Here is a 17,824-nt window from a genome sequence, read left to right on the forward strand (position 1 = left end):
TATAGTTCTGATTTTGTTTATATCGCCTTGGGCATTGCCAAAGCATCCATGAGGTACACAGTATTGCACACTGATAAGCAGATATGTGAATGCATGTCACTTTCTCTCCACCATGCCCTTTCTCCAACCCAGGTGGGCTACCAAATAAATGTGAACTGGAAAAACATCACACACCTCTCCCCACACCAGAAAAGGAAACAAGTCCTTCTTCCTGGTAGCCCATATCCTGTTAGCAAGACGTATCCGGGACATTTATTGACAACTAGATTACAAATGAGGATACAGTAACAAATAATTTACTTAGGAGGTCCTTTACAGCTAGTCTAGCTTCCTAAAAAATGGTGGCATTTATTTTTACATCAATTTCCAGTGTGTAAGAGTCAAGGATTCCTCCATTCTTGCTTCATGAAGTGAGCAGTTTTAAAGTTGTACAAGTATCAGCATCGAACATCAACATGTTATACTTTAGAGTATTCTATTATATTTTAAAATAGCCTGCTTGCCCAAACCAGTCCAGGTAAATCTCAATACACACACACACACACACACACACACGTGCACGCACACAAGCAAATGGAATGTTCTAGCTCCTCGATGATCAGCACTAAAGAACTGGGATATTTTGATATGGAACCATGTGAAACCATTGCCTTAAAATGTTGCATTTGTTCTTTATTGCTCCAGGTCTTCTTCTTCTCCACCACTTTTGTCAAACATGTTCAAAAAATTTGAAACCAACTATTGGAGGAAGAAAATCAATCGCTCTCCTTTGTCTCCTATTGGGACCTCCCCGCCCCAAACAAAAGGGTAATTTTTTTGTTTGTTTTCTGAGCAGATTCTTCATGTCTAGGCTGCGAAGACCAGAAACAGGGCCAGTTTTAGCTCCAAGTGGACAGTTCACTTATGCGATATCTGGCTTGAGATAATGAAAGGCACCTGTAAGGAAACACACGCAGCTTCTTAGGTCATGCTGGGACAATTCACAGTCAGGGGCAAGATCAGCTACAGGCTGACAATGTCATATTTAATACCATGGTATCAAAGGCTTGAGACTAATATTTTTATTCCTGAGACAAGTTTGACACAGCTCTGTGTCCCTGGGATTATCCCCCATATGATCCTGGAGCTGACCTCATTAAGAACATGTGTTTCTAATGTCAGGGATTATTTCATTTTGGCCAACCCTTGTGTTTTACCTAGTGGCAATCAGGTTTCACGTCTCAACAATTAATAATCGCAAGATGTTGTTGACATCGGTTAAGAAAATAATTACACAAGGAAGCCCTTGCTGGAACAGTCAGCTGGTTTTGCAAAAAAAAAAAAAAATCGATACCGGCATGTGAGGCTTAATCATGCCTCTAATTGACCTTTCTTAAGCAAGAGTTGAGTTTATCTCCCTTCCAGGAGTAATTGCCCCCTAAAAAGTCCAAGGCTTACTTTGTCCATATTGCCCATATTGGTAGCCTGTGACAGGGTCCATACTGTAGCCTGTGGTGCTATAGGTGGGTGGACAGTAGGACTGAGATGTTGGCAGACTGTCCAAGCTCTTCATATGGTCTATTCTCTGACTGCAGCTGGCCGACACCGTGGTGGTAGGTTCCAGACCCCCGGTGAGAGGGGAGAGCGCGTAATCAGTCTGGGGCTGATGAGGTACCCCACCGTGGTTGGTCAGGAGTCCCATTACCTAAAAACACAGCCAGATTGGGAAGAAGTTAAAATGCAGAGAGAACCAGATTGCAGCCTACAGCTGAAAGAATAACTTGACGGTTCAGTTTTTATTTCTTTGGAAATCTGTTAAAGAGCTGTCCTGGAGACTATGACCCCAATTCTAAGTGGCAGAGATATTACATCATGCCCGACGATAACATCTGACTGCAGTTTCAGAAGAAGGAAAGGGGGAGGGAGAAGAAGGGAGAAGAGGGGGGAAAGGAAAAGAAGGAAGGAGAAGAGGAAAGCGAGAAATTACACCATGTCTCCAGTGATAAAATCAGACTGGAATTTCAAAGAAGAGGAAAAAAAGGATGAAAAGAGGGAGAAATTATATCTGTTCATACAGAAAAATGTCTATTCATACATTATATCTGGAAGTTTCACATGTGGTTTTTAAACAGTCATTTGCTTATATTTTTAAAAGATAAATGAATCCAAAGCAAGTTATTTTTCATGTACTTTGAGATCTCTGTGCCTTTTTTTTTTTTTAAATAGTGTTCCCTCTCAAGAAAGCCCCTTTCCTTATCTTGGCCATCCTCTGGTAATTAGAAATATTTACTCCCCTCCTGATGGTCCCTGGTACTTTACTTACCCCTTCCACTGTATATTCATTAGTTCAGTCACCTGCTTTGACTGGTGAGAGCTTTGAGAGGAGCAACCTACTCATCTTTATATCCCAGCACCTAAAGCAGTGAGTGCTTGACACATATTAAGTGCCGGATGAATGAAATGTAAATGATTCTCCAAGTAAAAGCCTCCATTACCTACTATTTTATTTCTTCCCTAAACCACCATTTCATCGATATATAGTGTTAAAAGGAAAGACAAGCCTGAAATGCAAACATGTTCTTAAAACGTTCAGTTTTGTAAATAACCTGGAGAGTAAGACAACTTGGGGAAAAAAAAAAAATATCCTGTGAAAGAACAACTTTCAGATCAACCTGAAGTGTTTCACAAACTCAAGATCCCTGACCCTCACAGCACCTCGTGGTGAAAGTAAGTGGATAATTAATTTTGCAGCTGGAAAACTGCCACACGAGAGGGGAAGTGATTTTTCTAAACTGTGTACCCTTCTGTGGCAGGGTTCAAAATCAATTGCAAAAGAAATCTAACACCAGGTGAAGAGCCCCCCAAGACACATCCACTTACAAAGTATTTAAATGCAGTATCCAACAATTCCACAACATTTCCACCACAGTCGTGTCTTATTTTTGGAAGTCTGAAGCCTATAGAGATTAAAGTGTGTAACTAAGAGAAAGAGGAGAGGGCAGAAATGACAACCAAGCCCTTATTATAAGCCCTCGTGCTAACTGCAAAATAGCTCTCATAATTCAGGCAATAGAACCCTGGATCTAGGAGTTCCAGCAAGGCAGGAATCTGAGAGGCAGGTCGGGCACGGGGCAGGTCTAGTTTTGCTTCCCAGAAAGCATCTCAAGTCAGATTCCAAAAGCAAGGATCCCATAATTGCCTTTGGGAAGGGTTTGCATAATCCTTATGATTAAGCCAAATCTTCTTGAACTACAGCTCTGAGCTGATCCATCTTCAGTTAGCCCCCAACAGACAGGGAAAAAGAGATCCACCTCCTGTGGGTTATCAGTTATCCACTCTTCCTCCATTTGAACAGATCATTTGGATGGATGTCCCTGCCTTCCCCAGAAATCCTGTTTTTCATTTTGCTGTCTCTCTTTCATTTGAGTTATTGTCTATGCACGCACATGGGAAGGTGGGCCCGTGTGGGCAAAGCAACACAGCAATGCCCACATTTTGAAAGACATCCCAGGAATCTAAAATTTTTTGAGATATGTGGCAAAACGTCTTTTTTTTACAATTTTAAAAAATGTTATATTCTTTAAAAAAAAACAAAAAAACATCATTTGTGGCAGAGCTTAGTTTTGTTTTAATGGGGATTTGGAGAAAGTGAAAGTCAAAAAATAAAGTAAGCATCAACAGGACTGACAATTCCAGGAAGATGGAAAATCACTAGAATGTGGGCTCTTTTAGGGCCCTACCCAGCATGGTTTATAGCAAGTTAATTTCTTCATTTCTCTATTTTAAAAAACTTGAACATAACTAAGAATGGATTTAAATTAGTTCCTGGATATGTTTTCCATCTACATGGGTTCTTTTTGCGTTTCTTTGAGCTTTACAGATGATTTCACAGGGTATACCTGGAAAATTCATGAATTTCAGTTGATACACTAATTTATTAATTATGAAATCTCAGCCCAAATTAGACATCTCTTTTAGAAGGAAAGATTCTTTAAGTTAGAGGTTGTTTGGTGCCGGTCACACTCCTTTCAAATCAGGAGTACATTTTTGTGTGTGATCCTGATGGGTGAGATTGGACATGAACATAACATTTTAAAATGTGATTTTTCTTAATGAAAGGGAATAAATCGCACAGGCCAAATATTTTACCAGGAATAAGTTGTGTTAAGGAAAATTCAAAAACTTAGGAAAAGCAATTTTGTAACTATATTAGTCCAGAGAAGAAAGATATCCAGTGGCATTAAATAAAAGGAAAATAAACTTTAAATTAATAGTGTCCTTCATGAAGATACTTACTTGAAATTCAGTCAATGGTATGTCGCTTTAAGGGAGAAATGGAATGCTCTATCTACAGTTATACTTGATGAGCTCAGAGCAGAATTTTATTCAAAACATGCACACTTTCCCATGAGCTATATGTACATTTTTGTGATAAACTTTTTTTAAAATCCCCTGCCACACATTTTTTGTTTGCATAACTTTGAAGGCAGCAATAAGCAATTACAGGGGACAGGCGAACCCAAGAAGGTCCTAAAAGAGAAGAAACAAGTCCTTCCTATAAGCAAAAATCAGCTTATGATGTTGTTCATGAAGCAGTTTTTGGCAGTCACTGCATTAGAAAATTCCTCAGGACAGGATTTAACTCTAAGACCTTGAACTTCATCTATTGAAGGATGGAGAAGGTACCCTGTCTGCAGGGCCATATTAGGGCAATAGAAAGATAGTTCCTCAAAGATTCCAGGGCTGAGTAGCTTTAAGACATCCCGAAACATGACTCAAATAGGAAGGACACCTGCAGAGTCTTCCTGTGTGTCACTATTGTCACACACAGGAAGCTAGTGAGGGCGTCTCCTTTAGCCACAGCACTCAGCACAGCAAACCAATACTTGCAGGGGCTGATGTGAGGGCACAGAGGGGACCAGAGACCAGTTATCTTTTGTTCCTTTGACTTCCCTGATAGAGCCCCTAAGACAGACATTCACAAGTTCTTATTTCCACTGTGATGGTCACATATTATTATCATAATCTCAAGAATCTTATAAGGATGGGGAATACTGCACTAACATTTTCCTACATTTGGCCTGAAACTGAGATTAATAAATAACTATAATGTGATTTCTTTCAATATTTCACACTGAGAAAACTTGAGAAATATACACCATTTTACAAACCTACTGTTTTACATTTTTTAAAATTATGTGCTGGCAGGGGAAGTGAGGACATCAATAGAAAATGCATTACTCTCCCCTCACATAATGTAAAACCTCAAATCTCTGTAGACGGTTCCGTTACACTTTCATGTATGTTTCTTTAAAAGCTACTTTGTGTTTCACGTGGTTCAAGGGAAGCTATGGAAATTTCTTTCTGTGCACAAACAAGTTGGTAAATGAACTTCTTAGAACTTATCCAATATGGTTATGGAATGCCTTCCAGTCACATTTTCTGTTTAAGAATAATGTCAGAATTTCTTTTATGCATGCTTTTCCTACAAATTCCTTCGGATTTGTAATTCAAAGCCTAAAATAAAACCTTCATTTGTTGTAAAGTGGATTTTTTTGCCCTCCCCTTAAACAATTAGTAAGCTATTTCTACTACAGGGCTGGCATTTTGTACCTGATTTTTTTGTTGTTGTTTTAATTTGGGATATTAGAGAAGCTTGATTGCCTAGTTTTGACAAACAATTTCAAAGAAAAAGAAACAAATTCAAGGCTACTTAGTTCTGTCTCCTGAACACTGATCACACTCATTGAATGCCAGGTAAATCCAGGAGATGCAATGACCAGAAAGAGTTTTTCTTTAATAAAGATCTCTGTTCTGTCTCGCCAGAAAAGGAAGTAAGGAGAACTCTTTCTTTTTACTTTTAGTTGTGAACCATCTAAAAACAAAATCTATTAAGCAGATTTCTAAATTGTTACCTCCAAAATGTGTCCCACATACTGTTCCTAAACTGTTTTCTGAACAGCCTTTAAAAACAAATTCAAAGCTTCTGAATTTATGTCCACATTTCTTCTACCAGCTCCACCATCTTTTGCATTATTAGAGAGACATTTTGTGAAGATCTCTTTAAACTCATTCTCAAGTTTCCGAATTCCAAATAGGTTGTTTATATGTTGATTGGAAGATTATATGGTTCAGGAAAAACTTAAGTCTTTACAATTGCTCCATGCCATATTTCTCTTGAATTAATTTTCCTATTGTAAGATTAAATAAAAAAGATAAAAACTGTGGGCCAAATGAAGATTTACCTTTAAAACTATGTCTGGAAAATATTTGTCTTGGCACAAGCATTATGGTTTTCCCATCAGTTGAAAGTGCCTGAAGCTTATCAGAAATCTAAAATGATTTAGTAAATTATGGTGTACATCCAGGCGCTTCTTTTTTCTTTAGTAGGAATTCTTGGTTCACGTCTCTATTTTCTTTCCTGTTCTTAAGAAATCAGATGTTCTGATTTAACATTTAACATACACATTTAGTTAGTTTTTTTTTTTAATGTTGTGAATTACAGCTTTGTATGACATAAAGAGTTTTTTCAGCCTTCTATCCTTTCCTCCAAAAATCTACTGACTATATTTTTTATTTAGATATAATTTATTTTCAGAACCAAACAAAAATGTTCAAATATTTATCTAATTTTTTTTTTTTTTACCAATATGGGTGTTACTGGAGTCATCTAATGGTTAAATTTCAGTAACTGTATCTTTGAGGTTAAAAACCTAAATTTAAAGAGCAAAGACTTTCCTGAAAATGTTGTCCTCAGATTCAAATGCCTTAGGAATTATCCTGCAGTTGATTAGCATCTAAATAATTAGATTTTGGGTCCTGTCTGTTTGAAAGCCACAAGAGGGAAGTTGCCTGAAGGCAGAAGTTTCTCTTAAGGTATGTGTGGTGACCTTCTCACCCATCCTGAGAGTTAGGGAAAGGCCAAGACTGACCTTTACCTAACCAGATAGAAAACCTGTGCATGTAAAATGCCCAGCTTAGTATGTCTTTATCTGTTTTATTTTGATCCTCAGCCTACATTTTACAAGTAGCTGTGCTTAGTGCATGATGAAGAAGTATGAGTGCCAGACAAGTGTGCTTCATATGCAGCATACATTTCCAAGTTTTCATTGTAAAGAGTACAGTAAGTATTGTCTCAGTTAAACTCTAAGGGGTTATGTATGTTTCATCTCCAGCCCTGTGACCAATCACAGAAATAGCTTATTTTTTACCAATTATTTTGAATATGTATTGCTCAATAGAGCTAAGTGCTAAATCTAGTAGCAATATTCTTTGGGGACTGATGACTAAAATATAAATCTAGACAGAGAATTAGCACAGAAATGAGTTGCATAATCATAGGTACTTGTTCTTAACAAGGCAGATGTTCTTCTAATTTAACATTTTATATGCACATTTAGTTGTTTTATAAAAAACCATTGTGAATTATGATTTTGTATGATATAAAGGGTTTTTCAGCCTTCTAGTCTTCCCTCTAAAGTGTATATGTATGTAACTTCTAGTTTACTTCTAGCCAGTGATGAATAACCATATCATGTCCATCTATTATCAATAAAGCCCATTAAGGAAAAGCTCATTCCACCTAAATGAAAAAGCATGCCAGTTAATACCACTGGTATTTGACTATGTTAGACCCACCATGGGCATAATAAAATTCTCATATGTTTTAATTCATTTACGCATGCCTGCATTTAATATGCTTTGTGACCATGTCTACAATTAATATGATTTATGGGAAAAGAACATGTGCAATATCGGGGGAGTATAGCAAATATTTTTTTCTTCTATGAATGAAAAATATAACAAAACGGCTCAAGGAAAATTGTTGGCCCTTAGCATATTAAGAGGGACTGACGGAGCCCTGAGTAAACTTGGGGGAGTTAATGATATCCTCTTATCTGACCCTGACACATTTGCAACATGTAATTTACAGAAGCTCTGTCCAGGGAATCTTGACAAATGCTCCTGAGGATGTCAGGGCAATGTTCCATTCTAATGTAAAACAGATGTGGGTCAGATACCCTCATTCATCACTTAACACAGAGAGCCTCAAACTCTTTCTGGGAGGAATGACATTACCTGCTGTTAACTCTTCTCATTTCAGGAAATTTCTCACAACCACAGTAGCCCTCTAAAGCGTGTGTGCTCAAACCTATCAACGTTTCAAAATTCAGTCTGAGAACATGACTGTGGAAAATCAAACGTGTATCTTGGTTTCATTTCATGACTACTCTAGGATACTTTTGCTAAATATTAATTGACCCTTTGAGACTTGGGATTCTAAATATAGAAAGAGAAAAGCTCTATGTTTGGGCATCTCACAATACTTCAGTGATATGGCATTCAAAATTTTCTCTCTAATTGCTTGTAAACCAAACTTCCATGTAAGGAAATGCAGAGCTGATTCACCCTAATAACCATTCATAAATGCAAATCTTGCTGACCTTTAACTTCACAGTCCCATTTGAGACTCACAGATCACTTATAATAAACTAGAAATACTGCCTTTTAGCAAAAAGAGCTTCAACTCTGCCTATCCCAAGCAGAGGAATGTTGGTCTATATATACTATATTCCCATTTCCCTAAAAGTTTTCCCTCCACCTACCACTCTAACAACATGTAAGGCAGACATTCTGATCTGCTAAAAGAAGAAAATGGTTGTCCAGCTCAACAAAGAAATGTCTTCTTTCTTCCAAACTATGTAGGATGTAAGCAAATATTTCTGTGGCTGCCCAAAGTCAATAGCATAAGGTTCCATCTATGAAATGTCTGAAGACTACAGAAAAGAAACTTCCCTACCCTTCTCTTCATGTGAAGGAAGGTACATCCTTAAGATAAAGAAAAGAACTAACTGAAAATACCTGGTGATACTGATTTACCTGTGATACTGATGAGTAGATGTCAGGAAATGTATTTCTGTTAATCATGGGGAAATGGAGAACAGGCATGAGCATACTCTTTAGAAAACACTTTCTGGTCTGTTTCATAGGCTCTGTGGTAAGGCAGAATAAGCATTCATTTAAAATTCATGGAATTTGGCCAGATGTGGTGGCTCATGCCTGTAATCTCAGCACTTCGGGAGGCTGAGGCCAGAGGATTGCTTGAGCCCGGGAGTTCAAGACCAACCTAGTCAATACAGCAAAACTCCGTCTCTACAAAAAGAAAAAAAAATTAGCTGGGTATGGTGGCATGCACCTGTAGTCCCAGCTACTGGGGGCCTAAGGGAAGAGAATCACCTGAGCCCAGGAAGTCAAGGCTGCAATGAGCTGTGTTTGCATCACTGTACTCCAGCCTGGGTGACAGAGTGACACTCTGTCTCAAAAAAATATTAAATTTAATCAAATTAATGGAATTTGTACCAACTCTACAAACGTGAGACAACATCTAAGAACACAGTCTTCTAAAAGCTAGAAACTACTACACCATTAAGCTAAAATCATATTTACCTTAATTCTCTCCCATACCTAACTCCAGGGATGCTGAACCAATAATGATGCTGTGCTCTCTTTTCTACCTTACGACTTGTACTTATGGTCATAATCTGGGCAGTGGTTATGTCTCCTACTGCACAGGCAGCTTGGTGTAGACTGGCAACATACAGAATCTACTTCCATCTACAGAAACTAATTCTGCTCCTGCAGATCCTAGCAAAATAAAATCTTTGTAATCTAGTGATTTTAAAAAGTGCTCCCAAAATCACTTAGATTGCCCCTTATGTTCCAAAACCTTTTTTTTTTTTTTGAGATGGAGTCTTGCTCTGTCACCCAGGCTGCAGTGCAGTGGTGTGATCTCGGCTCACTGCAAGCTCCACGTCCCAGGTTCACATCATTCTCCTGCCTCAGACTCCCGAGTAGCTGGGACTACAGGCGCCCGCCACTATGCCCGGCTAATTTTTTGTATTTTCAGTAGAGACAGGGTTTCACTGTGTTAGCCAGGATGGTCTTGATCTCCTGACCTCCTGATCCGCCCGCCTCCCAAAGTGCTGGCATTACAGGCGTGAGCCACCGCGCCCGGCTGTTCCAAAACCTTTTGATGGTACATGATGTTTTAGCTACCCTTATCCTTGGCTGGTGAGAGAGAAGCATCACTGCATATCAGATTCCCCTGCCTTTGAGGCAAGTATCATGCTTCTAATTTACCCATTATCTATTGTTATAGAAGATGGACTGCATATTTTCAAAAATACATTCATGTCAATATTACATTTCAATAAGTCAAAACTAGAATACAAAAAGAAAAACAGCAGGACGACCTCTCCCCTCCCTGTTCCCAGCCCCATGAAATGAAGGATGGTTGACTTTAGTTTTCATTATAGTGGGTTCTCATGTTATTGTAATCTGAATTTCTCAAATAAATTGATATTAGTACATTATATTTCTGGAGACTATCTTATCCAGCCACCTTAGAGTTACTGCATTCTGAGTGGACATCAATATGAATCCTTAGATCTTTGAAATGTCTAAGTGGAATACTTGAAAATATTCAAGTGGTAAGTTTACCAACATACCGCCTTTCCTTTGATGTCACTCAGTTTCCATGTTTGCTTTATTTTTCATGGACAAGCAAAAGGATATTTTCTGTCAGAGATTCACATAATTTTTTTTTTCTGACTCTGTCACCCAGGCTGAGTGCAATGGTACAATCATGGCTCACTGCAGTCTCACCCTCCCGGGCTTAAGGTGTCCTCTCACCTCAGCCTCCTGAGTAGTTGGGACTACAGGTACAGGCCACCATTCCAAGCTAATTTTTGTATCTTTTGTAGAGAGGAGGTCTCACTATGTTGCCTAGGCTGGTCTCAAACTCCTAGACACAAGCGATCCCACCTTAGCCTGCCAAAGTCCTGAGATTACAGGTGTGAACCACCACACTTGGCCATACATGGTATTTTTAAGTCAACAATAATGAAGCCCTATTGCAACAGCATTAGCTTTATAAAAAAGCATTTAATGTTCCTCAGCCTAAGTCTACAAGACAATTTTTTTTTAGTATCGTCTAAGTTGAACAAGAAGGCACAGCAGAAGCTGAGACAGTTTAAACAGTTTATGTGAAAATGTGCAGCTAGTAAGCGACTGATAAGTTTGAACTCTATTGGGGCTGTCTTTAAATTAATGAGTTATACTTACACTGCAATCAATTCACTAGATAGGAATTCTTTCTTCTCCTTTACCCCCTTATTTGCCTCATCCTAAATATTATTAGGTAGTTTATAGTCTCTTCTTTAAAATTAGTCTCCCCCTACTCTAAGTTCTTACACAAATGGCTGACACTGTTTTAAGGTAGAAGGCACTATCAGACATTAATTAGAGAAAAACATTCACCCATGGAAAAAATCAAGAAGCCATTTTAGAAACAAATAAATCAAGAGTTGGGTCTCCACCTGGGTTTCCCATCATTCAGTACATCCCAGGACATGTTCCTCAAAACTTGATAGCTCGGTATTCAACAAAAGGGCGCCATAATCAGATTAGAATACACTGAATTAAACAAAGTTAAACATGTTTTCATACTGCAAGACTTGTCAGGGCCTTTAGTAGGCTAATGTGCACTCATACACTGAAAGGTAAAGGGATGTAATTTCTGAGTTTTACCAAATTTTACCTTCAGAATGCTTTTCTATCACACCACTGTTCTACAGAGCCTGCTTTGGGGAACAAGTCTTTATCATGAGACTTGGTTTGGTTTCAGAGTGTGCAAATAGTATCATTCCTCTAGAAGCTTATAATCAAAGGCAGTGGGGGTATGGATACACTATAATAGAATAGAGTCTAGTATGCGTTTTAACAAGGTATAAATATAATAATGTGGCATCAATAGAAGCTAAAAAAGAAATTTTGCCTGGAAGAGTCATGGAATGGTTGACATTGAGCTAGAAGCACAGAGCGACACAAATAGAGGATCAGCTCTACAGCAGGTATTTTGAAATCTCAGGACAGATGCAAGAGTTTGACAGATGCAAGAGTTTAACTAGATTTTTTTTTAATACAAGTTGCCCAAAATGAGACATTAGTATTTTCGTGAGAAAAAAAAGAAGAGTTACTTCTTTAAGTAATGCTTGCTTCTTTCATTAGTTCAGTCCTAAAGGTTACCTGAACAGTCATCTTATAGCTAAGAAATATTCCCTTCAATGTAGACACACTACCCCATGATTCTGCAAAATGCACTCTCCTCAAATGTCTCCCAATTTGCCATCTGTTCCATTGATCAGCAGGGGCAATGCAATCGCTAATCTCAGAAACTCTAGTTTACTGAATTCGAGCTAAATGTCAAGAGGAATTTTTAAATATTATACTATACATTGAAAAATATATACCTCTGATGAAACCCAGACTGTTTTACAGAGACAGATTCTTTGGAAAAACAAACACACACATACACACACAAATAGTATACAACTAATGACTGAATCAAGTCTTCTATGCCTGTAATACAAAGCACACATTCATCCCCTAATTGAATAAATATGCAAGTATTCAGATTTCTGAAGATATTGCCATTTTGCAAATGCAATAATAAATTAAAAGCTTTACATTGCATTCCAACCACATATAAAAGGTTGATTCAGGCCATTGGCCCCACATAGTATCTAGCACGGCTGTGTATTGCCGACTACAAAGAGAAACATTTTATCCTAGTTGCTTTGTTATAGACAAAGCAATAATGCTCATTTTTTTTTTCTACTCAATAGCTAGAGGAATTCAAATGGGACTAAAAAAGAAAACACAAGGTTGTTGCATTTGATTTGCCCAATGTACAGGAGAACATAGCTGACAGAATTTCTATTTAAATCAGTTCGGCAGACACAAAAATAATTAATTCAGCAAGGAAGGTTTTCTTGTGGCTCATTTCAGTGACATGATGTAAGATTCAGTCACTGGTTGCTACATTCTCCCTTTCTTTAAAAAGGAGATGTGGGCCAAGTCGTTGTCTCTCTCACAATTCGCCAAATTTAACTAACTCAAGAGGCTATGACTGGAGCTGACATAAACCAGGGCTCTCCTCATACTCTTTAAGTGTAGCAGCCACAGCCTTAGAGAAAAACCAAAAGTACCAGGTCAATTACAGGCTGCATTGATTCAACAAATGGATTAACAGCCATGTTTTCATCCAGGAGCAGAACATCTCGAAAACCTGATATGGCAGAATGGAAACCTCCAAATGGCCAGTGGTTTTTCTGGTGTAGCTGAAATGGGCTCGTTTATGATCATAAACATTCTTGAGCCTTCATAAACATGGAGGCTTCTGAAGTCCTGGCAATCAGCTCACAAACTGCTTTAGAAAAGAAACAGAAAGAGGCTCAAGTCTTTGAGAGGCTGCCACTTTTGTAAAAAAAACACCTCTCTGCCCCCAGCTTTGTTTGACACCTAACAAATTTCTTACACCCAACAAATTTCTTTAATCAAAATCACTCCTTTTTCTTCTACAGATGAATTCCTGGAAAGTGTAAAGGGAAGAAAGCCCCTCCATTGGGAAATAGGATGGTGGCAGGCTATCTGCTTGTCTGATTCTTCACAATGATAAAGGCAGGTCAAGGGCACAGAATTTGCAACCAGTGTGTGAAATGGACAAAATGAATGGCTTGTCAACAAGACTAGCCTCAAGTAGCTTCTGAATGTGCACCCAAAAATGTCCCAAAAAATTATCTATCTTGAAACAGAAGCTGGCTGTATCGCCAGGCTGAACCTTATTGCTTTGCTCTATATCAACAGCAAAAGAAAAAGGCAAGGAATTACCAAGCCACAGTGGGAAAGATTTTCACAGCAACAAATGAAACAGAGAAGTAACCACTGCAACCATTTTTAATGACTATATCCCATCCACGTAACAGGTCCTTACCCCTTGGATGAGCAAACAACCATCATTTTGCCTTGGCCGCTAAAGAATTTGAGATCGTTGTTAGCACTGTGGTCCCAAAAATGACAAGTGAAATCAAAAACAGTCTTGAGTTTTGAGTACACATATTAACACTTAAATGCTTCTTCCTAATAAGTTTCAGGATTAACAAATGTTTGTCAAAAGGAACTGTGCTGAGCAATTGAAATCTAATTTGAAATGGAACCATGATAGTCTAATACATATATGCATGAAACGAAGAAGCTTCCTAATAGGCGTAGCTGACACCAAATATGCAATTTACATACATTACACACTAATAATCTCAATTTTAATATTATTCTTTAAAAGCAACTGGATGGGTGGTAGAGTTAAAGGTTTGCTTTTGTAAAATGTGAATAAGGACAAAAAGTTGATCCTGGCATTTTATGCCATTAACCACAGTCGTCTTAGTGTAAAGAGCTATCTGCTCTTTCTGAGTCTATTTCAGAGATGGTATCTCATCACCATAAGTCTGTGATGATTCAGCCGGACTTACTAGATGAATGGTGGATAAACTACAGATGAGATCTGCAGACCTCCTCTTTGTTCCTGAGTGGTGCTGAGTGGTGGGCAAACATTCAGGCATTTTCAAGCCCAGTACACAAATCTTTATGAGAATTTTTTCTTTCCTCAGCAGATTATCCATGAAATAGGACAGGTGTACTGGTTATTCAATTACATCTTACCCAAGACCTGAACAAAATTTGAAACGAGGACTCACAGCATAGTTCTTACCATGGGGATTTATTAATAACAGTTAAAGGTTCTCTAAAACAAAACTTTTTTGTAATTTAAGCCTATTTTCTTATTTTGTCATTGGTTTCACTCATAAACCAGAAACTAAAATCTGCCCATCTGCTCTAAACATAAAATATGTTCATAATAATCCAGATTTATACCAAATGTATTTGTAAGTATTGCTGAATTGAGAGGAACTCAAAATTTATGGGCTCTGAGGTTGCAAACAGAACTTCCTCTTTTTAGAGAGGAAAATGCTTAAAATGAATGTAGGAAAAGCTCAGAAAGCTTCTTGGATATCAAATGGCTTCATAGGGAAAAAAAAATGTCAGTGATATAAGAGTAAATGAATCAAAACCATATGGATCAAATTTTCCCTAAAATACACAGTTTGAAAAATTAAGGAGGAAAAGTGCTTGGCAAAAATGTGTTTTAGGTTTTACCAAACCCAAAACATTTGAAGAATCATTTGCAATGGTTGATGAACCCTAAATGCAGCCAAGTTGGCCCATTTTGCATACTACAAAACAATAGGAAAACTTCCTAGAAACCGTGTAACCCACTGATACTGTATTTCACTCAGGAAATCTTTAGAAACTGTTATCGAAGAACTGTGGAGTTTGTAGAAGTGGGAGGGGGGTGAGGCATGAAATGATAAAAGTTTGTTAATTTAATTGGTCTTGTTTTGGAGGTTTGGCTATGTGTGTCTTGGGGGTGGGGGAGCAGTGAGGGTAGTATTTCTTGCAAAGAAAAGTTAATTAGAAGAACATGGGCCAAATGTTAATTAGCCTCACATCTTGAGCATATGGTAGTACTTCCTCAGCACTCTGTATTCCAAGGCAGCATTCCTTTTTCTTGCCACATGTGTAGGAAGGTGCTGGTAATGTACTCTCTGGGGATGCAGGGGAAATAAATGGTCTGTATTATCCCCTGTACTATATTGTCCTCACATCCACAGAACAGAAACTTTCAGAAGGACGGTACTACAGAAGAAAGCCTGTGTTGCAGTGAGTTAAACGCTTTCCTTCCCAGAGGGTATTTTGTCATTCATTATAAGCCCCATCTCCAAACAGGTTATGCAGTTCAGACAGCAATCCAGAGATGACAGAACATTTTGAGGTCATTAGCCTGTCTCCACCCTCTCACGCATCACTGAGAATCTCGCCTCAGGTTCCCTGACACATCCAGCCTTCAATGGAATGAAAAACCAAGCCCACCATTTGTGAAGCCATTCCACCCTGACTGCAAGAAAATTCAGTCGCATATCAGTGGGGCAGCCCTTGGAAGATTTCTTAGGACATTATGCTTCCTCTGGTGGCGACCAGCCACTAAAATGTGTAATTTGTGTTCATAGAAGAACTAGTAAGAACTGGACAAGACATAGAGTTGGCTCTTAACCCTGCCACTAGCTCATTCCATCAATTAGGTGATTGTGTTGCCTTGGCCTCAGTTTTCCAATAAGTAAAATGAAAATATTCCCCAGATATTGTCGCTGATTCCCTCAGAACAAGAAAACCTTGCCAATGATTAAGTAATGCACAGACCCTTTCAGCAACTTGAGGAGGAATAACATCAGAGTTTCTAAAGGTTGCTATTGGTATTCTGAGATTTAGGCTGTCACAAATACAGATCAGTCCATTGTCAGGCTCTGACCATCTGGACAGGTGTGACCTCCCTGAGACACTGTTTCACGCCAGCCCCTCATGAAGCTGAGGCCTTCTCTGAGGAACGGACTGAGGGCATCTATGATGCGCCATTTGGCAAATGGCTCTAATTCCCAGCCTTTGCTCGGGAGAACAGATACGTTAGAGATGCAAAACAAAAACCAACTATTGTATACATACACACACACACACACACACACAGAGAGAGAGACAGAGAAAGAGAGAGAGAGAGAGAAAGAAATGCTTTGGCTATCCTTATAGTGTCTATTAGCTCCTTGATGAGAAACTAGAAAGCCCATTCTACAATGGTTCACACGAATTCTAGCTCACAATTTCTAACTGTGGATGGCAAACAATACATCAATGTCAATGGCTCTAGGGGAAAAGTTGAATAAAATGCAGAAATATTTTTAACATATCAAATAGCTCCACCAGAGAGATATACAGTGAGCTGACCACAGTGACTCAAAAAACTATATCCAATTCCGTGTAAATTGACAGGTGGCAAAAGGCCTATGATGACACGTAAATACAGAGAAAAGGCAAGATACAAAGGTGTATATACTGCTTTCTACTTTCTCAATTATGTTTCTAAAGGAGGCATAAGAACCTAAAAAGGCTAGAAGGCAATATGCAAAGATATTCATGGTAGTTGCCCTGGGGGATTCTTTTTTCTACTTTACAGACACTGTTTAAGCAATTTAAGCAATTTTTTTTATTTCTCTACAATGAACATCCAGTGCTTTTATTCTGGGGATAAGATAAAAGACCAATGGAAATTAAACTTAGCAAAAAGAGCATAAATTAACCTGAACAGAAAACTTTAAAGAACTAATCTCTACTAAATTATTTTATAATATGACTAAAACCCCCTGCATCTGTTTTTTCATGAAACTTGTTTTGTCTTCATTCAACTCTGGGCTATAATAGACAAGATCCTAGACCAGGAACCAGGAATCCTAGATTCCAGTCTCAATTCCCTCCCTGTCAGTCCTTTGGCTGGCAGAAGGTGACAATCATTTTGGGCCTCAGTTGGTTTTTCTGCGTATTAGATAACCAGACAGAGGTAGAGGAAGTAGGAGAGTAAGTAACAAGGAAGAGGAGAAATGGTAATCGTAATGCTATTAGTTATCATCAGTTAGCATAACATTGTCTGTGTTACATGATCCAATATATTAATAAGTACTCTATAATAAGCAGTGACTTATTAGAGGTCACCAGCCTTTCTCTAGTCCCTTCTTTAGTTAACAAGCAAACTAGGGTGCTAGACATGAGCTCTTTGCTCCACATTTTTCTTTAAAATATTTTTAAGAAAGCCAGATAAGCACCTCTTGTTTAAATAGAGTCATTATAGAGAAGTGATACAGCCCAAAGTCTACAGAAATCTAAGTTCGAATCCAATTCTCCTACTCCACTGTTACATAAACATGTTTGGCAAGATACTGATTTACTCGTTGTCCTTTGTTCTTTAACTTTGCCTGAGGAAATAAGGAAGAACTTCATATTATGTGTCTCTTTTCTAACTCAGTGGGGTTGCCACAAAAACCAAGAGAACATAAATTCCTAGTGG

General features: G+C 38.3%; 1 protein-coding gene across 2 annotated transcripts in view; it reads right to left on the reverse strand.

Moving 5' to 3' along the window:
- Positions 1-646: 646 nt before the first annotated feature.
- The window catches only part of PAX3 (paired box 3), a 98,351-nt gene continuing 81,173 nt past the window's right edge, over positions 647-17,824 (reverse strand). For both annotated transcript variants that reach the window (XM_003907997.3, XM_009183169.2), the window contains exons 8-9: positions 1,438-1,684; positions 647-936 (exon numbers count right to left, since the gene is read on the reverse strand). In XM_003907997.3, the coding sequence (XP_003908046.2) occupies positions 902-936; positions 1,438-1,684 (282 nt within the window). In that variant the 3' untranslated portion in view covers positions 647-901. The remainder of the gene's footprint in view (positions 937-1,437; positions 1,685-17,824) is intronic.

The sequence above is a fragment of the Papio anubis genome, chromosome 10 (genome assembly GCF_008728515.1).
Source record: "Papio anubis isolate 15944 chromosome 10, Panubis1.0, whole genome shotgun sequence".
In the NCBI taxonomy this organism is placed as follows: domain Eukaryota; kingdom Metazoa; phylum Chordata; class Mammalia; order Primates; family Cercopithecidae; genus Papio; species Papio anubis.